Here is a 25,764-nt window from a genome sequence, read left to right as displayed (position 1 = left end):
AAATCAGCGTTTTTTTAGCTCCTCAGGACACAGGAGCTGCTGGTCTACTGCTGCCCCGTGTGGTCACTTTGTGTCACTGAGGTCAATCTGAATGAAGGATTTCCAAAGTAATATATGTTGGCATAACGTCTGTAAAATTACAGTAAAATACAGTATTTAAACCGAGGAAAATACTGTAGTACTGAAATTAAATTACATGGGTTTATGGTTTAGTTGCATTAAAATACAGTATTTATACAGGAATATATATATATATATATATAAATAGTAATATATTATGGCATAAAGTCTGTAAAATTACAGTAAAATGCAGTTTTTATATAGGGAAATATATATATACATATATATTAAAGTAATATTTTATGGTATTGCAGTACTATATGGTTTTTATTGTGAAGTTATAGTAAAACACAGTCAAATGCATTATTTATACAGGAAAATATATATATTTGTATTTTTAAAGTAATATGTAATAACATAAAGTCTGTAAAATTACAGTAAAATACAGTATTTATACAGGAAAATACTGTAGTACTGAAATTAAATTGCAGTACTATATGGTTTTTATTGTGAAGTTACAGTAAAATACAGTAGAATGCAGTATTTATACATGAAAATATATATATATTTGTATTTTTGTAAAAGTAATATATAATGTCGTAAAATTACAGTAAAATACAGTATATATATATATATTAAAGTAATATACCAGCAGCTGCTGGTCTACTGCTGCCCCGTGTGGTCACTCTGTGTCACTGAGGTGAATCTGGACAAAGAATTTCGTAGCCGAATTAACAAAATAACACAGTTGTGTCGACAGCTCCTCTGTGCTGGGAGGTTAAAGTCCTTGATTTTTTTCAATGGGGTTTGGTTCAGGGAGTGAGTTCAGGTGAGCTGTGATGTCACCACAAACAAACACCTAAATGTGATAAAATAACAAATGCTATTAAATTAAATGTCAAAGGATTTCAGACGACGACAAATAAAATGTCAAACACAGCCAAAGTTCCACTTCCTGTTGGTTTTCGATTTTTTATTTTTAATTGGTCATTTGAGGGCGGACGACGTCGCGGCGATGTCTGATTCAATAAAACATTAATTCAGCTCGTCTTCCCCGAGGCTACGTGAATTTATTCAGAGATTATCTGATTTTTCTTTGGACTCGGATTTCAAAAAACAATATTCCCTGAGAGATTCGCAAAAATTGACGGAATACAAATTATTTTAAAGGGACATTTACTGATGTCCAATAAACAACAGCAGCTGCAGTACACCGTGTATACGTATATAAATATACAGTGTATTCAGTTGTGTTTTCTTTCTTAAGAAGATATTTAATTTGGTGAAGTTTCTCTCACAACAACAACCTTGATTAAGACGAATGAGCCAGTGTTCACGTCCTCACGTCCTCTCACAGGATCAATCTGATTAAAAAACAAAGACTAAACAAGTCATTTACATGAGGTGAGCGTCAGATTAATCTTGAACTTACTGATAAGAGTAAACTTGATTTTATCAAACAAGACTCAAGATTCAGAGTCTTTCAAGGTCTTATGGTAATATTTAATCGTTCATCTTAAAGTTTCTTCTACTAAGTTTTGTTTATCTTTTAGCCTTAAACTGGGGGTCAAACTGAAATGAGCTGGAAAAAATCTGATCTATCTATCTATCTATCTATCTATCTATCTATCTATCTATCTATCTATCTATCTATCTATCTATCTATCTATCTATCTATCTATCTATCTATCTAAAATTTGAGCTAATCCGCTAGCTATCTACTATCTACCTAGCTAGCTATATATCCTAGCTACCTTCTGTCTATTCTCGCTAACCAGTGACTATGTACCTAACTTCTGTCTAGCTATGCAAGCTATCTACTATCTATTGATTCTAGATAGCTACTATACATATATATATCGAAAATTCAAGCTAATTAGCAAGTTATCTACAATCTACACAGCTTTATATGCTAGCTACCTAATGTCTATTCTCGCTAGCGAGTGACTATCTATCTATCTATCTATCTATCTATCTATCTATCTATCTATCTATCTATCTATCTATCTATCTATCTATCTATCTATTGATTCTTGATAGCTACTATCTATCTAAAATTCAAGCTAATTAGCTATCTACTGAGTTATTTATGCTAGGTAGCATCTATCTATCTATCTATCTATCTATCTATCTATCTATCTATCTATCTATCTATCTATCTACATTCTGTCTAGCTATGCTAGCTATCTACTATCTATTGATTCTAGATAGCTACTACCAATCTAAAATTCAAGGTAATTAGCTATCTACCAAGTTCTATATGCTAGCTAGCTTCTGTCTATCTATTCTAGCTAGCTACTAACTATCTATCTAAAATTCAAGCTATGTATCTGTCTGTCTATATATCAAGCTAATTATCTTAACGAGCTTGTTTCTATCTAATTTCAAAATAAAAGTGTCTTGATGGATATGGAGCAATTTAAAATGAATATTTGCATTAAAAATCATGCAGAAATATCTCAGTATAAGTTGATAATAAGTGTAGGTCCACATGAAATCCACTGGAGGGCCATGAGTTTGAGAAGAACCGGTGCATCGTTAACCTCTGAGCTCTGACCTCTGACCCGTGTTGTCTTTGTTTTTCCGTCCTCAGCTGACGAGCGGAGAGCTTCACTTCAGGTTCAGCTGTGGCGACGCCGCCCCGGCGTCACTGCTGCTCCGATCTGACCCGGTGTCAGACGGTCTCTGGCACAGCGTCCTGCTGGAGGTCAACACCAAGGCCCTGAGGCTGACTCTGGACCAGCACCGCCCGGCCTCCGCCGCCCTGACCGAGCCGTGCCGCCTGACGCGCTCCCACGGCGCCTTGCTCTTCGCCTCGCTAATGGCTAATGGCGACGTCGCAGGGCAGCCGCCTAATTTCACCGGTTGCCTGGAGGGTCTGGAGCTCAACGGGGAGCCAATCAGAGTGGGCGACGCGGCGGAGTGGGCGGGGCCAGAGGGCAGGAGGGTGTTCGGGGTGTACCAGTGCTGCAGCCGGACCGGAGCCTGCGACAAGAACCCGTGTCAGAACGGAGGCCTCTGTGAGGAGGACAGTACTGGAGGTAAATACCTATCTATCTGTCGACCTGTCTGTCTATGCTAGCTAGCTTGCTAGCTGCTATCTATTCACGCGAGATAGCTACTATCTATATATCAAGCTAATTATCGATCTATACCAGCTAGCTACTATTTATCGAACTAGCGATCGCTTGCTAGCTCGCTACGATGTATATATTTTTAAGCTAAGTTTAAGTTTTTAAGCTAGCTAGTTAGCTAGCTTCTATTTAAAGTTGTAACATTAGAGCAACAGTACATTAATGAACATGGAAAACGTAACATTTCAACAAACAAACAAACAAAACCAACATAACTATCAGACCTGACTGAGGGAGCGTTTGTATGTATACAGCAGCAGAGCAGGGGCGGGTGGAGACATGTTGTTGCTTCACGGTCACATGATGTTACTTTAAACATGAACGTTTGATATTTGAGTGGAACAAACAGCTGTTTCCTGTTCATTCAGGTATGTTTGGATAGATGTGCTGTCACACTGATTTAGGAATGAGGCTTTACGTGTGTTTATGTGTGTGTTTATGTGTATGTTTATATGTGTGTGTGTGTGTGTGTTTCAGTAAAGTTCTTTTGATGTTATTTCCCCTGGGGAAGAAAAACACTGCTTTAGAATGAATTCTTCTTCTTCTTCTGATTAAACTCAGTTTCATTCCACGTAGATGTTTACAGTTTGACCTCCGTCTCCGTCCCTGGACTCTGTGTCTTCCATGTGAATCCTTTGCTCTCTGTCTCATGTCAGTCTGACAGTTTTACTGTGAGCGAGTGAAGACACCGAGACAAAGTGAATAACCAGAGGTCGAGCAGCACAGCGTGACCTCTTTAACTGACGTCGAACCATTAAATATATATAGTTTGTACAGTTTATGTAATGTTTTTTTTAATCAAGACATTAATGAAGACAGATGCTGTAAAGTTGAATGTTGTAGAGTTGTTTTTGTGAACCGCAAGAGAAAAGGGGAAAATAGTTTTTTTTTTCCTGAAAATAAGCTTTATCGGAAAACGTCCCAAAAAAAATTTGGCTGAAAAAAACATTGTTTTCTTGGAGCCATCCCGAATGTGACAAAAAGGCATTTTAGGATGTCGTCCAAAAAGTCACAAAAATACCATATACCACATACTACTATGTGGTATTTTTTTGAGAAAAATATTTTGGTCCAAAATTTGACCAAAACGTCATACTATACTATGTCATCCAAAATCAGAAATTTTATTGAAATTTTGTTTTTTTGCCTGAAATGTGACAAAACGTCCTACTATACTATGTCTTCGACCTCAATGTCATACTACACTATTTGGTCCAAAATCTGACCGTTTTTTTGGGAAAAAAAATTTGGTCCAAAATTTGACCAAAACATCATACTATACTATGTCGTCGAAAATTGGGCAATATTTTTTTGGAGCACTTTTGCCTTTTCAATGGATAGTATAGTGGGAAGAAGCAGGAGGTAGAGAGGCAGGGAATGTCATGCAGGGGAGTTCGCAGCGTGTGGGATTTGATCCAGCCTTCAGAAAGGACTACTGCTTCAACACATGGAGCAGGTTGTGTGCTCTACCATCTGAGCTAAACCAGTGTATCTTAGACCGATCGTCGATTGCAATGTCATACTACACTGTTTTGTCCACAATCTCACCATATTTTTGAAAAAAAGAATTTTGGGCCAAAATTTGACAAAAACGACATACTATATACTATGTCGTCCAAAATTTGAAAAAAAAAATGTTTGCCCAAAATGTGACCAAAACGTCATACCATACTATGTCGTCGACCTCAATGTCATACTACACTATTTGGTCCAAAATCTGACAATTTTTTTGAAAAAATTATTTTGGTCAAAAATTTGACAAAAACGACATAATATACTATGTCGTAGACCTCAATGTCATACTACACTATTTGGTCCAAAATCTGACCATTTTTTCTCTCAAAAGTTGTCAAAGTGGGACGACATAACACAGTATTACGGTTTAGCCATATTTCGGATGACGTATGACGCATTTGAAGACCAAAAAATGGTTTTCAAAAAATGTGTCAAATTTTGGACAACATAGTATAGTATGGCATTTTTTCAAATTGTGGACCAAATTTTTTTTCCCCTTAAAAGTTGTCAAAGTGGGACGACATAGCACAGTATTACGGTTTAGCCATATTTCGGATGCCATATGACGCATTTGATGACCAAAAAATGGTTTTCAAAAAATTGGTCAAATTTTGGACGACATAGTATAGTATGGCATTTTTTCAAATTGTGGACCAAATTTTTTTTCTCTCAAAAGTTGTCAAAGTGGGACGACATAGCACAGTATTACGGTTTAGTCATATTTCGGACGACGTATGACGCATTTGAAGACCAAAAAAAAATGGTTTTCAAAAAATTGGTAAAAATTTTGGACGACATACTATAGTATGGCATTTTTTCTAATTTTGGACCAAATTTTTTTTCTCTCAAAAGTTGTCAAAGTGGGACGACATAGCACAGTATTACGGTTTAGCCATATTTCGGACGACGTATGACGCATTTGAAGACCAAAAAATGGTTTTCAAAAAATGTGTCAAATTTTGGACGACATAGTATAGTATGACCTTTTTTTCAAATTTTGGACCAAATTTTTTTTCTCTCAAAAGTTGTCAAAGTGGGACGACATAGCACAGTATTACGGTTTAGTCATATTTCGGACGACGTATGACACTTTTTAAGACCAAAAAATGGTTTTCAAAAAATGTGTCAAATTTTGGACGACATAGTATAGTATGGCATTTTTTCAAATTGTGGACCAAATTTTTTTTCTCTCAAAAGTTGTCAAAGTGGGACGACATAGCACAGTATTACGGTTAAGTCATATTTCGGACGACTTTAGACGCTTTGTTAGACCAAAAAATGGTTTTCAAAAAATTGGTCAAATTTTGGACGACATAGTATAGTATGGCATTTTTTCTAATTTTGGACCAAAATTCTTTTTTCTCTCAAAAGTTGTCAAAGTGGGACGACATAGCACAGTATTACAGTTTAGTCATATTTCAGACGACGTATGACGCTTTGTAAGACCAAAAAATGGTTTTCTCAAAAATTGGTCAAATTTTGGACGACATAGTATAGTATGGCATTTTTTCAAATTTTGGACCAAAATTTTTTTTCTCTCAAAAGTTGTCAAAGTGGGACGACATAGCACAGTATTACGGTTTAGTCATATTTCGGACGACGTATGACGCTTTGTTAGACCAAAAAATGGTTTTCAAAAAATGTGTCAAATTTTGGACGACATAGTATAGTATGACCTTTTTTTCAAATTTTGGACCAAATTTTTTTTCTCTCAAAAGTTGTCAAAGTGGGACGACATAGCACAGTATTACGGTTCAGCCATATTTCGGAAGACATATGAAGCATTTGAAGACCAAAAAATGGTTTTCAAAAAATGTGTCAAATTTTGGATGACATAGTATAGTATGGCATTTTTTCTAATTTTGGACCAAATTTTTTTTCTCTCAAAAGTTGTCAAAGTGGGACTACTTAGCACAGTATTACGGTTTAGTCATATTTCGGACGACGTATGACGCTTTTTAAGACCAAAAGATGGTTTTCAAAAAATTGGTCAAATTTTGGACGACATAGTATAGTATGGCATTTTTTCTAATTTTGGACCAAAATTCTTTTTTCTCTCAAAAGTTGTCAAAGTGGGACGACATAGCACAGTATTACGGTTTAGTCATATTTCGAACGACGTATGACGCTTTTTAAGACCAAAGAATGGTTTTCAAAAAATTTGTCAAATTTTGGACGACATAGTATAGTATGGCATTATTTCAAATTTTGGACCAAATTTTTTTTCTCTCAAAAGTTGTCAAAGTGGGACGACATAGCACAGTATTACGGTTTAGTCATATTTCGGACGACGTATGACTCATTTGAAGACCAAAAAATGGTTTTCAAAAAATGTGTCAAATTTTGGACGACATAGTATAGTATGGCATTTTTTCTAATTTTGGACCAAAATTTTTTTTCTCTCAAAAGTTGTCAAAGTGGGACGACATAGCACAGTATTACGGTTTAGTCATATTTCGGACGACGTATGACGCTTTGTAAGACCAAAAAATTGTTTTCTCAAAAATTGGTCAAATTTTGGACGACATAGTATAGTATGGCATTATTTCAAATTTTGGACCAAATTTTTTTTCTCTCAAAAGTTGTCAAAGTGGGACGACATAGCACAGTATTACGGTTTAGTCATATTTCGGACTACGTATGACGCTTTGTTAGACCAAAAAATGGTTTTCAAAAAATGTGTCAAATTTTGGACGACATAGTATAGCATGACCTTTTTTTCAAATTTTGGACCAAATCTTTTTTTCTCTCAAAAGTTGTCAAAGTGGGACGACATAGCACAGTATTACGGTTTAGTCATATTTCGGACGACGTATGACGCTTTTTAAGACGCTTTTTAAGACCAAAGAATGGTTCTCAAAAAATTGGTCAAATTTTGGACGACATAGTATAGTATGGCATTTTTTCAAATTTTGGACCAAATTTTTTTTCTCTCAAAAGTTGTCAAAGTGGGACGACATAGCACAGTATTACGGTTCAGCCATATTTCGGATGACATATGAAGCATTTGAAGACCAAAAAATGGTTTTCAAAAAATGTGTCAAATTTTGGATGACATAGTATAGTATGGCATTTTTTCTAATTTTGGACCAAATTTTTTTTCTCTCAAAAGTTGTCAAAGTGGGACTACTTAGCACAGTATTACGGTTTAGTCATATTTCGGACGACGTATGACGCTTTTTAAGACCAAAAAATGGTTTTCAAAAAATTGGTCAAATTTTGGACGACATAGTATAGTATGGCATTTTTTCAAATTTTGGACCAAATCTTTTTTTCTCTCAAAAGTTGTCAAAGTGGGACAACATAGCAGAGTATTACGGTTTAGTCATATTTCGGACGACGTATGACGCATTTGAAGACCAAAAAATGGTTTTCAAAAAATGTGTCAAATTTTGGACGACATAGTATAGTATGGCATTTTTTCTAATTTTGGACCAAAATTTTTTTTCTCTCAAAAGTTGTCAAAGTGGGACGACATAGCACAGTATTACGGTTTAGTCATATTTCGGACGACGTATGACGCTTTGTAAGACCAAAAAATGGTTTTCTCAAAAATTGGTAAAATTTTGGACGACATAGTATAGTATGGCATTTTTTCAAATTTTGGACCAAATTTTTTTTCTCTCAAAAGTTATCAAAGTGGGACGACATAGCACAGTATTACGGTTTAGTCATATTTCGGACGACGTATGACGCTTTGTTAGACCAAAAAATGGTTTTCAAAAAATGTGTCAAATTTTGGACGACATAGTATATATAGTATGACCTTTTTTTCAAATTTTGGACCAAATTTTTTTTCTCTCAAAAGTTGTCAAAGTGGGACGACATAGCACAGTATTACGGTTCAGCCATATTTCGGATGACATATGAAGCATTTGAAGACCAAAAAATGGTTTTCAAAAAATGTGTCAAATTTTGGATGACATAGTATAGTATGGCATTTTTTCTAATTTTGGACCAAATTTTTTTTCTCTCAAAAGTTGTCAAAGTGGGACTACTTAGCACAGTATTACGGTTTAGTCATATTTCAGACGACGTATGACGCTTTTTAAGACCAAAAAATGGTTTTCAAAAAATTGGTCAAATTTTGGACGACATAGTATAGTATGGCATTTTTTCAAATTTTGGACCAAATTTTTTTTCTCTCAAAAGTTGTCAAAGTGGGACGACATAGCACAGTATTACGGTTTAGTCATATTTCGGACGACGTATGACGCTTTGTAAGACCAAAAAATGGTTTTCTCAAAAATTGGTAAAATTTTGGACGACATAGTATAGTATGGCATTTTTTCAAATTTTGGACCAAATTTTTTTTCTTTCAAAAGTTGTCAAAGTGGGACGACATAGCACAGTATTACGGTTCAGCCATATTTCGGAAGACATATGACGCATTTGAAGACCAAAAAATGGTTTTCAAAAAATGTGTCAAATTTTGGATGACATAGTATAGTATGGCATTTTTTCTAATTTTGGACCAAATTTTTTTTCTCTCAAAAGTTGTCAAAGTGGGACGACATAGCACAGTTTTACGGTTTAGTCATATTTCGGACGACGTATGATGCTTTTTTAGACCAAAAAATGGTTTTCAAAAAATGTGTCAAATTTTGGACGACATAGTATAGTATGGCATTTTTTCTAATTTTGGACCAAAATTTTTTTTCTCTCAAAAGTTGTCAAAGTGGGACGACATAGCACAGTATTACGGTTCAGCCATATTTCGGATGACATATGAAGCATTTGAAGACCAAAAAATGGTTTTCAAAAAATGTGTCAAATTTTGAATGACATAGTATAGTATGGCATTTTTTCTAATTTTGGACCAAATTTTTTTTCTCTCAAAAGTTGTCAAAGTGGGACGACTTAGCACAGTATTACGGTTTAGTCATATTTCGGACGACGTATGACGCTTTTTAAGACCAAAAAATGGTTTTCAAAAAATGTGTCAAATTTTGGACGACATAGTATAGTATGGCATTTTTTCAAATTTTGGACCAAATTTTTTTTCTCTCAAAAGTTGTCAAAGTGGGACGACATAGCACAGTTTTACGGTTTAGTCATATTTCGGACGACGTATGACGCTTTTTTAGATCAAAAAATGGTTTTCAAAAAATTGGTCAAATTTTGGACGACATAGTATAGTATGGCATTTTTTCAAATTTTGGACCAAATTTTTTTTCTCTCAAAAGTTGTCAAAGTGGGACGACATAGCACAGTTTTACGGTTTAGTCATATTTCGGACGACGTATGACGCTTTTTTAGACCAAAAAATGGTTTTCAAAAAATTGGTCAAATTTTGGACGACATAGTATAGTATGGCATTTTTTCAAATTTTGGACCAAATTTTTTTTCTCTCAAAAGTTGTCAAAGTGGGACAACATAGCACAGTATTACGGTTTAGTCATATTTCGGACGACGTATGACGCATTTGAAGACCAAAAAATGGTTTTCAAAAAATGTGTCAAATTTTGGACGACATAGTATAGTATGGCATTTTTTCTAATTTTGGACCAAAATTTTTTTTCTCTCAAAAGTTGTCAAAGTGGGACGACATAGCACAGTATTACGGTTTAGTCATATTTCGGACGACGTATGACGCTTTGTAAGACCAAAAAATGGTTTTCTCAAAAATTGGTAAAATTTTGGACGACATAGTATAGTATGGCATTTTTTCAAATTTTGGACCAAATTTTTTTTCTCTCAAAAGTTGTCAAAGTGGGACAACATAGCACAGTATTACGGTTTAGTCATATTTCGGACGACGTATGACGCTTTGTTAGACCAAAAAATGGTTTTCAAAAAATGTGTCAAATTTTGGACGACATAGTATTGTATGACCTTTTTTTCAAATTTTGGACCAAATTTTTTTTCTCTCAAAAGTTGTCAAAGTGGGACGACATAGCACAGTATTACGGTTCAGCCATATTTCGGATGACATATGAAGCATTTGAAGACCAAAAAATGGTTTTCAAAAAATGTGTCAAATTTTGAATGACATAGTATAGTATGGCATTTTTTCTAATTTTGGACCAAATTTTTTTTCTCTCAAAAGTTGTCAAAGTGGGACTACTTAGCACAGTATTACGGTTTAGTCATATTTCGGACGAAGTATGACGCTTTTTAAGACCAAAAAATGGTTTTCAAAAAATGTGTCAAATTTTGGACGACATAGTATAGTATGGCATTTTTTCAAATTTTGGACCAAATTTTTTTTCTCTCAAAAGTTGTCAAAGTGGGACGACATAGCACAGTTTTACGGTTTAGTCATATTTCGGACGACGTATGACGCTTTTTTAGATCAAAAAATGGTTTTCAAAAAATTGGTCAAATTTTGGACGACATAGTATAGTATGGCATTTTTTCAAATTTTGGACCAAATTTTTTTTCTCTCAAAAGTTGTCAAAGTGGGACGACATAGCACAGTTTTACGGTTTAGTCATATTTCGGACGACGTATGACGCTTTTTTAGACCAAAAAATGGTTTTCAAAAAATTGGTCAAATTTTGGACGACATAGTATAGTATGGCATTTTTTCAAATTTTGGACCAAATTTTTTTTCTCTCAAAAGTTGTCAAAGTGGGACGACATAGCACAGTATTACGGTTTAGTCATATTTCGGACGACGTATGACGCTTTTTAAGACCAAAAAATGGTTTTCAAAAAATTGGTCAAATTTTGGACGACATAGTATAGTATGGCATTTTTTCAAATTTTGGACCAAATTTTTTTTCTCTCAAAAGTTGTCAAAGTGGGACAACATAGCACAGTATTACGGTTTAGTCATATTTCGGACGACGTATGACGCATTTGAAGACCAAAAAATGGTTTTCAAAAAATGTGTCAAATTTTGGACGACATAGTATAGTATGGCATTTTTTCTAATTTTGGACCAAAATTTTTTTTCTCTCAAAAGTTGTCAAAGTGGGACGACATAGCACAGTATTACGGTTTAGTCATATTTCGGACGACGTATGACGCTTTGTAAGACCAAAAAATGGTTTTCTCAAAAATTGGTAAAATTTTGGACGACATAGTATAGTATGGCATTTTTTCAAATTTTGGACCAAATTTTTTTTCTCTCAAAAGTTGTCAAAGTGGGACAACATAGCACAGTATTACGGTTTAGTCATATTTCGGACGACGTATGACGCATTTGAAGACCAAAAAATGGTTTTCAAAAAATGTGTCAAATTTTGGACGACATAGTATAGTATGGCATTTTTTCTAATTTTGGACCAAAATTTTTTTTCTCTCAAAAGTTGTCAAAGTGGGACGACATAGCACAGTATTACGGTTTAGTCATATTTCGGACGACGTATGACGCTTTGTTAGACCAAAAAATGGTTTTCAAAAAATGTGTCAAATTTTGGACGACATAGTATAGTATGACCTTTTTTTCAAATTTTGGACCAAATTTTTTTTCTCTCAAAAGTTGTCAAAGTGGGACGACATAGCACAGTATTACGGTTCAGCCATATTTCGGATGACATATGAAGCATTTGAAGACCAAAAAATGGTTTTCAAAAAATGTGTCAAATTTTGGATGACATAGTATAGTATGGCATTTTTTCTAATTTTGGACCAAATTTTTTTTCTCTCAAAAGTTGTCAAAGTGGGACTACTTAGCACAGTATTACGGTTTAGTCATATTTCGGACGACGTATGACGCTTTTTAAGACCAAAAAATGGTTTTCAAAAAATTGGTCAAATTTTGGACGACATAGTATAGTATGGCATTTTTTCAAATTTTGGACCAAATTTTTTTTCTTTCAAAAGTTGTCAAAGTGGGACGACATAGCACAGTATTACGGTTCAGCCATATTTCGGAAGACATATGACGCATTTGAAGACCAAAAAATGGTTTTCAAAAAATGTGTCAAATTTTGGATGACATAGTATAGTATGGCATTTTTTCTAATTTTGGACCAAATTTTTTTTCTCTCAAAAGTTGTCAAAGTGGGACGACATAGCACAGTTTTACGGTTTAGTCATATTTCGGACGACGTATGATGCTTTTTTAGACCAAAAAATGGTTTTCAAAAAATTGGTCAAATTTTGGACGACATAGTATAGTATGGCATTTTTTCAAATTTTGGACCAAATTTTTTTTCTCTCAAAAGTTGTCAAAGTGGGACGACATAGCACAGTATTACGGTTTAGTCATATTTCGGACGACGTATGACGCTTTTTAAGACCAAAAAATGATTTTCCAAAAATTGGTCAAATTTTGGACGACATAGTATAGTATGACATTTTTTCAAATTTTGGACCAAATTTTTTTTCTCTCAAAAGTTGTCAAAGTGGGACAACATAGCACAGTATTACGGTTTAGTCATATTTCGGACGACGTATGACGCATTTGAAGACCAAAAAATGGTTTTCAAAAAATGTGTCAAATTTTGGACGACATAGTATAGTATGGCATTTTTTCTAATTTTGGACCAAAAATTTTTTTCTCTCAAAAGTTGTCAAAGTGGGACGACATAGCACAGTATTACGGTTTAGTCATATTTCGGACGACGTATGACGCTTTTTAAGACCAAAAAATGATTTTCAAAAAATGTGTCAAATTTTGGACGACATAGTATAGTATGGCATTTTTTCAAATTTTGGACCAAAATTTTTTTTCTCTCAAAAGTTGTCAAAGTGGGACGACATAGCACAGTATTACGGTTTAGTCATATTTCGGACGACGTATGACGCTTTGTAAGACCAAAAAATGGTTTTCTCAAAAATTGGTAAAATTTTGGACGACATAGTATAGTATGGCATTTTTTCAAATTTTGGACCAAATTTTTTTTCTCTCAAAAGTTATCAAAGTGGGACGACATAGCACAGTATTACGGTTTAGTCATATTTCGGACGACGTATGACGCATTTGAAGACCAAAAAATGGTTTTCAAAAAATGTGTCAAATTTTGGACGACATAGTATAGTATGGCATTTTTTCTAATTTTGGACCAAAATTTTTTTTCTCTCAAAAGTTGTCAAAGTGGGACGACATAGCACAGTATTACGGTTTAGTCATATTTCGGACGACGTATGACGCTTTTTAAGACCAAAAAATGATTTTCCAAAAATTGGTCAAATTTTGGACGACATAGTATAGTATGGCATTTTTTCTAATTTTGGACCAAATTTTTTTTCTCTCAAAAGTTGTCAAAGTGGGACGACATAGCACAGTATTACGGTTTAGTCATATTTCGGACGACGTATGACGCTTTTTAAGACAAAAAATGATTTTCCAAAAATTGGTCAAATTTTGGACGACATAGTATAGTATGGCATTTTTTCTAATTTTGGACCAAATTTTTTTTCTCTCAAAAGTTGTCAAAGTGGGACGACATAGCACAGTATTACGGTTTAGTCATATTTCGGACGACGTATGACGCATTTGAAGACCAAAAAATGGTTTTCAAAAAATGTGTCAAATTTTGGACGACATAGTATAGTATGGCATTTTTTCTAATTTTGGACCAAAATTTTTTTTCTTTCAAAAGGTTGTCAAAGTGGGACGACATAGCACAGTATTACGGTTTAGTAATATTTCGGACGACGTATGACGCATTTGAAGACAAAAAAATGGTTTTCAAAAAATGTGTCAAATTTTGGATGACATAGTATAGTATGGCATTTTTTCTAATTTTGGACCAAATTTTTTTTCTCTCAAAAGTTGTCAAAGTGGGACTACTTAGCACAGTATTACGGTTTAGTCATATTTCGGACGACGTATGACGCTTTTTAAGACCAAAAAATGGTTTTCAAAAAATGTGTCAAATTTTGGACGACATAGTATAGTATGGCATTTTTTCAAATTGTGGACCAAATTTTTTTTCTCTTAAAAGTTGTCAAAGTGGGACGACATAGCACAGTATTACGGTTTAGCCATATTTCGGACGACGTATGACGCTTTTTAAGACCAAAGAATGGTTTTCAAAAAATTGGTCAAATTTTGGACGACATAGTATAGTATGGCATTTTTTCTAATTTTGGACCAAATTTTTTTTCTCTCAAAAGTTGTCAAAGTGGGACGACATAGCACAGTATTACGGTTTAGTCATATTTCGGACGACGTATGACGCTTTTTAAGACCAAAAAATGATTTTCCAAAAATTGGTCAAATTTTGGACGACATAGTATAGTATGGCATTTTTTCTAATTTTGGACCAAATTTTTTTTCTCTCAAAAGTTGTCAAAGTGGGACGACATAGCACAGTATTACGGTTTAGTCATATTTCGGACGACGTATGACGCATTTGAAGACCAAAAAATGGTTTTCAAAAAATGTGTCAAATTTTGGACGACATAGTATAGTATGGCATTTTTTCTAATTTTGGACCAAAAAATTTTTTCTCTCAAAAGTTGTCAAAGTGGGACGACATAGCACAGTATTACGGTTTAGTCATATTTCGGACGAGGTATGATGCTTTGTTAGACCAAAAAATGGTTTTCAAAAAATTTGTCAAATTTTGGACGACATAGTATAGTATGGCATTTTTTCTAATTTTGGACCAAATTTTTTTTCTCTCAAAAGTTGTCAAAGTGGGACGACATAGCACAGTATTACGGTTTAGTCATATTTCGGACGACGTATGACGCTTTTTAAGACCAAAAAATGATTTTCCAAAAATTGGTCAAATTTTGGACGACATAGTATAGTATGGCATTTTTTCTAATTTTGGACCAAATTTTTTTTCTCTCAAAAGTTGTCAAAGTGGGACGACATAGCACAGTATTACGGTTTAGTCATATTTCGGACGACGTATGACGCATTTGAAGACCAAAAAATGGTTTTCAAAAAATGTGTCAAATTTTGGACGACATAGTATAGTATGGCATTTTTTCTAATTTTGGACCAAAATTTTTTTTCTCTCAAAAGTTGTCAAAGTGGGACGACATAGCACAGTATTACGGTTTAGTCATATTTCGGACGACGTATGACGCTTTGTTAGACCAAAAAATGGTTTTCAAAAAATGTGTCAAATTTTGGACGACATAGTATAGTATGACCTTTTTTTCAAATTTTGGACCAAATCTTTTTTTCTCTCAAAAGTTGTCAAAGTGGGACGACATAGCACAGTATTACGGTTTAGCCATATTTCGGACGACGTATGACGCATTTTAAGACCAAAAAGTGGTTTTCAAAAAATGTGTCAAATTTTGGACGACATAGTATAGTATGGCATTTTTTCAAATTTGGTCCAAAATTTGACAAAAACGACATACTATGTCGTCCAAAATCGAAAAAAAAATTCTAATCTTTTTTTTTAGCCCAAAATGTGACCAAAACGTCATACTATACTATGTGTTCGACCTCAATGTCATACTACACTATTTGGTCCAAAATCTGACCATTTTTTTGAAAAAAACATTTTGGTCCAAAATTTGACAAAAACGACATACTATACTATGTCGTTCAAAATTGGGCAACATTTTTTTTGAGCCCTTTTGCCTTTTTAATAGGTAGTATAGTGGGAAGAAGCAGGAGGCAGAGAGGCAGGGAATGTCATGCAGGAGAGACCGCGGGTGTGGGATTTGAACCAGTCTTCAGAAAGGATTACTGCTTCAACACATGGGGCAAGTTGTGTGCTCTACCATCTGAGCTAAACACAATGTATCTTACACTGATCGTCGATCGTAATGTCATACTACACTATTTCGTCCAAAATCTGACCATTTTTTTGAAAAAAAAAAATTTGGTCCAAAATTTGACAAAAACGACATACTATACTATGTCGTCCAAAATCAGAAATTTTATTGAAATTTTTTTATTTAGCCCAAAACGTGACAAAACGTCCTACTATACTATGTCTTCGACCTCAATGTCATACTACACTATTTGGTCCAAAATCTGACCATTTTTTGAAAAAAAAAATTTGGTCCAAAATTTGACAAAAACTTCATACAATACTTTGTCGTCCAAATATTGTTTTGAGCCCTTTTGCCTTTTTAATAGATAGTATAGTGGGAAGAAGCAGGAGGCAGAGAGGCAGGGAATGTCATGCAGGAGAGACCGCATGGTGTGGGATTTGAACCAGCCTTCAGAAAGGACTACTGCTTCAACACATGGGGCAGATTAGGTGCTCTACCATCTGAGCTAAACACAATGTATCTTATACTGATCGTCGATCGCAATGTCGTACTACACTATTTGGTCCAAAATCTGACCTTTTTTTTGAAAAAAATATTTTGGTCCAAAATTTGACAAAAACGACATACTATACTATGTCGTCCAAAATCTGAAATTTTATTGAAATTTTTTTTTTTAGCCCAAACCGTGACAAAACGTCCTACTATACTATGTCATCGACCTCAATGTCATACTACACGATTTGGTCCAAAATCTGACCATTTTTTTGAAGAAAAAAATTTGGTCCAAAATTTGACAAAAACGACATACTATACTATGTCGTCCAAAATCGAAAAAAAAATTCTAATCTTTTTTTTTAGCCCAAAATGTGACCAAAACGTCATACTATACTATGTCGTCGACCTCAATGTCATACTACACTATTTGGTCCAAAATCTGACCTTTTTTTTGAAAGAAATATTTTGGTCCAAAATTTGACAAAAACGACATACTATACTATGTCGTCCAAAATCTGAAATTTTATTGAAATTTTTTTTTTTAGCCCAAAACGTGACAAAACGTCCTACTATACTATGTCATCGACCTCAATGTCATACTACACGATTTGGTCCAAAATCTGACCATTTTTTTGAAGAAAAAAATTTGGTCCAAAATTTGACAAAAACGACATACTATACTATGTCGTCCAAAATCGAAAAAAAAATTCTAATCTTTTTTTTTAGCCCAAAATGTGACCAAAAACGTCATACTATACTATGTCGTCGACCTCAATGTCATACTACACTATTTGGTCCAAAATCTGACCTTTTTTTGGAAAAAGATATTTTGGTCCAAAATTTGACAAAAACGACATACTATACTATGTCGTCCAAAATCTGAAATTTTATTGAAATTTTTTTTTTTAGCCCAAACCGTGACACAACGTCCTACTATACTATGTCATCGACCTCAATGTCATACTACACGATTTGGTCCAAAATCTGACCATTTTTTTGAAGAAAAAAATTTGGTCCAAAATTTGACAAAAACGACATACTATACTATGTCGTCCAAAATCGAAAAAAAAATTCTAATCTTTTTTTTTAGCCCAAAATGTGACCAAAAACGTCATACTTTACTATGTCGTCGACCTCAATGTCATACTACACTATTTGGTCCAAAATCTGACCTTTTTTTTGAAAAAGAATTTTGGGCCAAAATTTGACAAAAACGACATACTATATACTATGTCGTCCAAAATTTGAAAAAAAAAATGTTTGCCCAAAATGTGACCAAAACGTCATACCATACTATGTCGTCGACCTCAATGTCATACTACACTATTTGGTCCAAAATCTGACAATTTTTTTGAAAAAATTATTTTGGTCAAAAATTTGACAAAAACGACATAATATACTATGTCGTAGACCTCAATGTCATACTACACTATTTGGTCCAAAATCTGACCATTTTTTCTCTCAAAAGTTGTCAAAGTGGGACGACATAACACAGTATTACGGTTTAGCCATATTTCGGATGACGTATGACGCATTTGAAGACCAAAAAATGGTTTTCAAAAAATGTGTCAAATTTTGGACAACATAGTATAGTATGGCATTTTTTCAAATTGTGGACCAAATTTTTTTTCCCCTTAAAAGTTGTCAAAGTGGGACGACATAGCACAGTATTACGGTTTAGCCATATTTCGGATGCCATATGACGCATTTGATGACCAAAAAATGGTTTTCAAAAAATTGGTCAAATTTTGGACGACATAGTATAGTATGGCATTTTTTCAAATTGTGGACCAAATTTTTTTTCTCTCAAAAGTTGTCAAAGTGGGACGACATAGCACAGTATTACGGTTTAGTCATATTTCGGACGACGTATGACGCATTTGAAGACCAAAAAAAAATGGTTTTCAAAAAATTGGTAAAAATTTTGGACGACATACTATAGTATGGCATTTTTTCTAATTTTGGACCAAATTTTTTTTCTCTCAAAAGTTGTCAAAGTGGGACGACATAGCACAGTATTACGGTTTAGCCATATTTCGGACGACGTATGACGCATTTGAAGACCAAAAAATGGTTTTCAAAAAATGTGTCAAATTTTGGACGACATAGTATAGTATGACCTTTTTTTCAAATTTTGGACCAAATTTTTTTTCTCTCAAAAGTTGTCAAAGTGGGACGACATAGCACAGTATTACGGTTTAGTCATATTTCGGACGACGTATGACACTTTTTAAGACCAAAAAATGGTTTTCAAAAAATGTGTCAAATTTTGGACGACATAGTATAGTATGGCATTTTTTCAAATTGTGGACCAAATTTTTTTTCTCTCAAAAGTTGTCAAAGTGGGACGACATAGCACAGTATTACGGTTAAGTCATATTTCGGACGACTTTAGACGCTTTGTTAGACCAAAAAATGGTTTTCAAAAAATTGGTCAAATTTTGGACGACATAGTATAGTATGGCATTTTTTCTAATTTTGGACCAAAATTCTTTTTTCTCTCAAAAGTTGTCAAAGTGGGACGACATAGCACAGTATTACAGTTTAGTCATATTTCAGACGACGTATGACGCTTTGTAAGACCAAAAAATGGTTTTCTCAAAAATTGGTCAAATTTTGGACGACATAGTATAGTATGGCATTTTTTCAAATTTTGGACCAAAATTTTTTTTCTCTCAAAAGTTGTCAAAGTGGGACGACATAGCACAGTATTACGGTTTAGTCATATTTCGGACGACGTATGACGCTTTGTTAGACCAAAAAATGGTTTTCAAAAAATGTGTCAAATTTTGGACGACATAGTATAGTATGACCTTTTTTTCAAATTTTGGACCAAATTTTTTTTCTCTCAAAAGTTGTCAAAGTGGGACGACATAGCACAGTATTACGGTTCAGCCATATTTCGGAAGACATATGAAGCATTTGAAGACCAAAAAATGGTTTTCAAAAAATGTGTCAAATTTTGGATGACATAGTATAGTATGGCATTTTTTCTAATTTTGGACCAAATTTTTTTTCTCTCAAAAGTTGTCAAAGTGGGACTACTTAGCACAGTATTACGGTTTAGTCATATTTCGGACGACGTATGACGCTTTTTAAGACCAAAAGATGGTTTTCAAAAAATTGGTCAAATTTTGGACGACATAGTATAGTATGGCATTTTTTCTAATTTTGGACCAAAATTCTTTTTTCTCTCAAAAGTTGTCAAAGTGGGACGACATAGCACAGTATTACGGTTTAGTCATATTTCGAACGACGTATGACGCTTTTTAAGACCAAAGAATGGTTTTCAAAAAATTTGTCAAATTTTGGACGACATAGTATAGTATGGCATTATTTCAAATTTTGGACCAAATTTTTTTTCTCTCAAAAGTTGTCAAAGTGGGACGACATAGCACAGTATTACGGTTTAGTCATATTTCGGACGACGTATGACTCATTTGAAGACCAAAAAATGGTTTTCAAAAAATGTGTCAAATTTTGGACGACATAGTATAGTATGGCATTTTTTCTAATTTTGGACCAAAATTTTTTTTCTCTCAAAAGTTGTCAAAGTGGGACGACATAGCACAGTATTACGGTTTAGTCATATTTCGGACGACGTATGACGCTTTGTAAGACCAAAAAATTGTTTTCTCAAAAATTGGTCAAATTTTGGACGACATAGTATAGTATGGCATTATTTCAAATTTTGGACCAAATTTTTTTTCTCTCAAAAGTTGTCAAAGTGGGACGACATAGCACAGTATTACGGTTTAGTCATATTTCGGACTACGTATGACGCTTTGTTAGACCAAAAAATGGTTTTCAAAAAATGTGTCAAATTTTGGACGACATAGTATAGCATGACCTTTTTTTCAAATTTTGGACCAAATCTTTTTTTCTCTCAAAAGTTGTCAAAGTGGGACGACATAGCACAGTATTACGGTTTAGTCATATTTCGGACGACGTATGACGCTTTTTAAGACGCTTTTTAAGACCAAAGAATGGTTCTCAAAAAATTGGTCAAATTTTGGACGACATAGTATAGTATGGCATTTTTTCAAATTTTGGACCAAATTTTTTTTCTCTCAAAAGTTGTCAAAGTGGGACGACATAGCACAGTATTACGGTTCAGCCATATTTCGGATGACATATGAAGCATTTGAAGACCAAAAAATGGTTTTCAAAAAATGTGTCAAATTTTGGATGACATAGTATAGTATGGCATTTTTTCTAATTTTGGACCAAATTTTTTTTCTCTCAAAAGTTGTCAAAGTGGGACTACTTAGCACAGTATTACGGTTTAGTCATATTTCGGACGACGTATGACGCTTTTTAAGACCAAAAAATGGTTTTCAAAAAATTGGTCAAATTTTGGACGACATAGTATAGTATGGCATTTTTTCAAATTTTGGACCAAATCTTTTTTTCTCTCAAAAGTTGTCAAAGTGGGACAACATAGCAGAGTATTACGGTTTAGTCATATTTCGGACGACGTATGACGCATTTGAAGACCAAAAAATGGTTTTCAAAAAATGTGTCAAATTTTGGACGACATAGTATAGTATGGCATTTTTTCTAATTTTGGACCAAAATTTTTTTTCTCTCAAAAGTTGTCAAAGTGGGACGACATAGCACAGTATTACGGTTTAGTCATATTTCGGACGACGTATGACGCTTTGTAAGACCAAAAAATGGTTTTCTCAAAAATTGGTAAAATTTTGGACGACATAGTATAGTATGGCATTTTTTCAAATTTTGGACCAAATTTTTTTTCTCTCAAAAGTTATCAAAGTGGGACGACATAGCACAGTATTACGGTTTAGTCATATTTCGGACGACGTATGACGCTTTGTTAGACCAAAAAATGGTTTTCAAAAAATGTGTCAAATTTTGGACGACATAGTATATATAGTATGACCTTTTTTTCAAATTTTGGACCAAATTTTTTTTCTCTCAAAAGTTGTCAAAGTGGGACGACATAGCACAGTATTACGGTTCAGCCATATTTCGGATGACATATGAAGCATTTGAAGACCAAAAAATGGTTTTCAAAAAATGTGTCAAATTTTGGATGACATAGTATAGTATGGCATTTTTTCTAATTTTGGACCAAATTTTTTTTCTCTCAAAAGTTGTCAAAGTGGGACTACTTAGCACAGTATTACGGTTTAGTCATATTTCAGACGACGTATGACGCTTTTTAAGACCAAAAAATGGTTTTCAAAAAATTGGTCAAATTTTGGACGACATAGTATAGTATGGCATTTTTTCAAATTTTGGACCAAATTTTTTTTCTCTCAAAAGTTGTCAAAGTGGGACGACATAGCACAGTATTACGGTTTAGTCATATTTCGGACGACGTATGACGCTTTGTAAGACCAAAAAATGGTTTTCTCAAAAATTGGTAAAATTTTGGACGACATAGTATAGTATGGCATTTTTTCAAATTTTGGACCAAATTTTTTTTCTTTCAAAAGTTGTCAAAGTGGGACGACATAGCACAGTATTACGGTTCAGCCATATTTCGGAAGACATATGACGCATTTGAAGACCAAAAAATGGTTTTCAAAAAATGTGTCAAATTTTGGATGACATAGTATAGTATGGCATTTTTTCTAATTTTGGACCAAATTTTTTTTCTCTCAAAAGTTGTCAAAGTGGGACGACATAGCACAGTTTTACGGTTTAGTCATATTTCGGACGACGTATGATGCTTTTTTAGACCAAAAAATGGTTTTCAAAAAATGTGTCAAATTTTGGACGACATAGTATAGTATGGCATTTTTTCTAATTTTGGACCAAAATTTTTTTTCTCTCAAAAGTTGTCAAAGTGGGACGACATAGCACAGTATTACGGTTCAGCCATATTTCGGATGACATATGAAGCATTTGAAGACCAAAAAATGGTTTTCAAAAAATGTGTCAAATTTTGAATGACATAGTATAGTATGGCATTTTTTCTAATTTTGGACCAAATTTTTTTTCTCTCAAAAGTTGTCAAAGTGGGACGACTTAGCACAGTATTACGGTTTAGTCATATTTCGGACGACGTATGACGCTTTTTAAGACCAAAAAATGGTTTTCAAAAAATGTGTCAAATTTTGGACGACATAGTATAGTATGGCATTTTTTCAAATTTTGGACCAAATTTTTTTTCTCTCAAAAGTTGTCAAAGTGGGACGACATAGCACAGTTTTACGGTTTAGTCATATTTCGGACGACGTATGACGCTTTTTTAGATCAAAAAATGGTTTTCAAAAAATTGGTCAAATTTTGGACGACATAGTATAGTATGGCATTTTTTCAAATTTTGGACCAAATTTTTTTTCTCTCAAAAGTTGTCAAAGTGGGACGACATAGCACAGTTTTACGGTTTAGTCATATTTCGGACGACGTATGACGCTTTTTTAGACCAAAAAATGGTTTTCAAAAAATTGGTCAAATTTTGGACGACATAGTATAGTATGGCATTTTTTCAAATTTTGGACCAAATTTTTTTTCTCTCAAAAGTTGTCAAAGTGGGACAACATAGCACAGTATTACGGTTTAGTCATATTTCGGACGACGTATGACGCATTTGAAGACCAAAAAATGGTTTTCAAAAAATGTGTCAAATTTTGGACGACATAGTATAGTATGGCATTTTTTCTAATTTTGGACCAAAATTTTTTTTCTCTCAAAAGTTGTCAAAGTGGGACGACATAGCACAGTATTACGGTTTAGTCATATTTCGGACGACGTATGACGCTTTGTAAGACCAAAAAATGGTTTTCTCAAAAATTGGTAAAATTTTGGACGACATAGTATAGTATGGCATTTTTTCAAATTTTGGACCAAATTTTTTTTCTCTCAAAAGTTGTCAAAGTGGGACAACATAGCACAGTATTACGGTTTAGTCATATTTCGGACGACGTATGACGCTTTGTTAGACCAAAAAATGGTTTTCAAAAAATGTGTCAAATTTTGGACGACATAGTATTGTATGACCTTTTTTTCAAATTTTGGACCAAATTTTTTTTCTCTCAAAAGTTGTCAAAGTGGGACGACATAGCACAGTATTACGGTTCAGCCATATTTCGGATGACATATGAAGCATTTGAAGACCAAAAAATGGTTTTCAAAAAATGTGTCAAATTTTGAATGACATAGTATAGTATGGCATTTTTTCTAATTTTGGACCAAATTTTTTTTCTCTCAAAAGTTGTCAAAGTGGGACTACTTAGCACAGTATTACGGTTTAGTCATATTTCGGACGAAGTATGACGCTTTTTAAGACCAAAAAATGGTTTTCAAAAAATGTGTCAAATTTTGGACGACATAGTATAGTATGGCATTTTTTCAAATTTTGGACCAAATTTTTTTTCTCTCAAAAGTTGTCAAAGTGGGACGACATAGCACAGTTTTACGGTTTAGTCATATTTCGGACGACGTATGACGCTTTTTTAGATCAAAAAATGGTTTTCAAAAAATTGGTCAAATTTTGGACGACATAGTATAGTATGGCATTTTTTCAAATTTTGGACCAAATTTTTTTTCTCTCAAAAGTTGTCAAAGTGGGACGACATAGCACAGTTTTACGGTTTAGTCATATTTCGGACGACGTATGACGCTTTTTTAGACCAAAAAATGGTTTTCAAAAAATTGGTCAAATTTTGGACGACATAGTATAGTATGGCATTTTTTCAAATTTTGGACCAAATTTTTTTTCTCTCAAAAGTTGTCAAAGTGGGACGACATAGCACAGTATTACGGTTTAGTCATATTTCGGACGACGTATGACGCTTTTTAAGACCAAAAAATGGTTTTCAAAAAATTGGTCAAATTTTGGACGACATAGTATAGTATGGCATTTTTTCAAATTTTGGACCAAATTTTTTTTCTCTCAAAAGTTGTCAAAGTGGGACAACATAGCACAGTATTACGGTTTAGTCATATTTCGGACGACGTATGACGCATTTGAAGACCAAAAAATGGTTTTCAAAAAATGTGTCAAATTTTGGACGACATAGTATAGTATGGCATTTTTTCTAATTTTGGACCAAAATTTTTTTTCTCTCAAAAGTTGTCAAAGTGGGACGACATAGCACAGTATTACGGTTTAGTCATATTTCGGACGACGTATGACGCTTTGTAAGACCAAAAAATGGTTTTCTCAAAAATTGGTAAAATTTTGGACGACATAGTATAGTATGGCATTTTTTCAAATTTTGGACCAAATTTTTTTTCTCTCAAAAGTTGTCAAAGTGGGACAACATAGCACAGTATTACGGTTTAGTCATATTTCGGACGACGTATGACGCATTTGAAGACCAAAAAATGGTTTTCAAAAAATGTGTCAAATTTTGGACGACATAGTATAGTATGGCATTTTTTCTAATTTTGGACCAAAATTTTTTTTCTCTCAAAAGTTGTCAAAGTGGGACGACATAGCACAGTATTACGGTTTAGTCATATTTCGGACGACGTATGACGCTTTGTTAGACCAAAAAATGGTTTTCAAAAAATGTGTCAAATTTTGGACGACATAGTATAGTATGACCTTTTTTTCAAATTTTGGACCAAATTTTTTTTCTCTCAAAAGTTGTCAAAGTGGGACGACATAGCACAGTATTACGGTTCAGCCATATTTCGGATGACATATGAAGCATTTGAAGACCAAAAAATGGTTTTCAAAAAATGTGTCAAATTTTGGATGACATAGTATAGTATGGCATTTTTTCTAATTTTGGACCAAATTTTTTTTCTCTCAAAAGTTGTCAAAGTGGGACTACTTAGCACAGTATTACGGTTTAGTCATATTTCGGACGACGTATGACGCTTTTTAAGACCAAAAAATGGTTTTCAAAAAATTGGTCAAATTTTGGACGACATAGTATAGTATGGCATTTTTTCAAATTTTGGACCAAATTTTTTTTCTTTCAAAAGTTGTCAAAGTGGGACGACATAGCACAGTATTACGGTTCAGCCATATTTCGGAAGACATATG

At 33.9% G+C, this 25,764-nt stretch overlaps 1 protein-coding gene across 1 annotated transcript in view; it reads left to right on the top strand.

Annotated features, from left to right (window-relative positions):
- Positions 1-25,764, top strand: part of fat2 (FAT atypical cadherin 2) — a gene marked incomplete at both ends in the record, with an annotated part of 102,238 nt that overhangs the window by 60,330 nt on the left and 16,144 nt on the right. Inside the window, one exon of the mRNA XM_083905988.1 lies at positions 2,654-3,101. Within this exon, the coding sequence (XP_083762114.1) occupies positions 2,654-3,101 (448 nt within the window). The remainder of the gene's footprint in view (positions 1-2,653; positions 3,102-25,764) is intronic.

Source organism: Microchirus variegatus (genome assembly GCF_963457635.1).
Source record: "Microchirus variegatus genome assembly, chromosome: 19".
Taxonomy (NCBI): Eukaryota; Metazoa; Chordata; class Actinopteri; order Pleuronectiformes; family Soleidae; genus Microchirus; species Microchirus variegatus.
The sequence above is the reverse complement of the archived record's forward strand: the minus strand, read 5'-3'. Positions and strand labels throughout refer to the sequence as shown.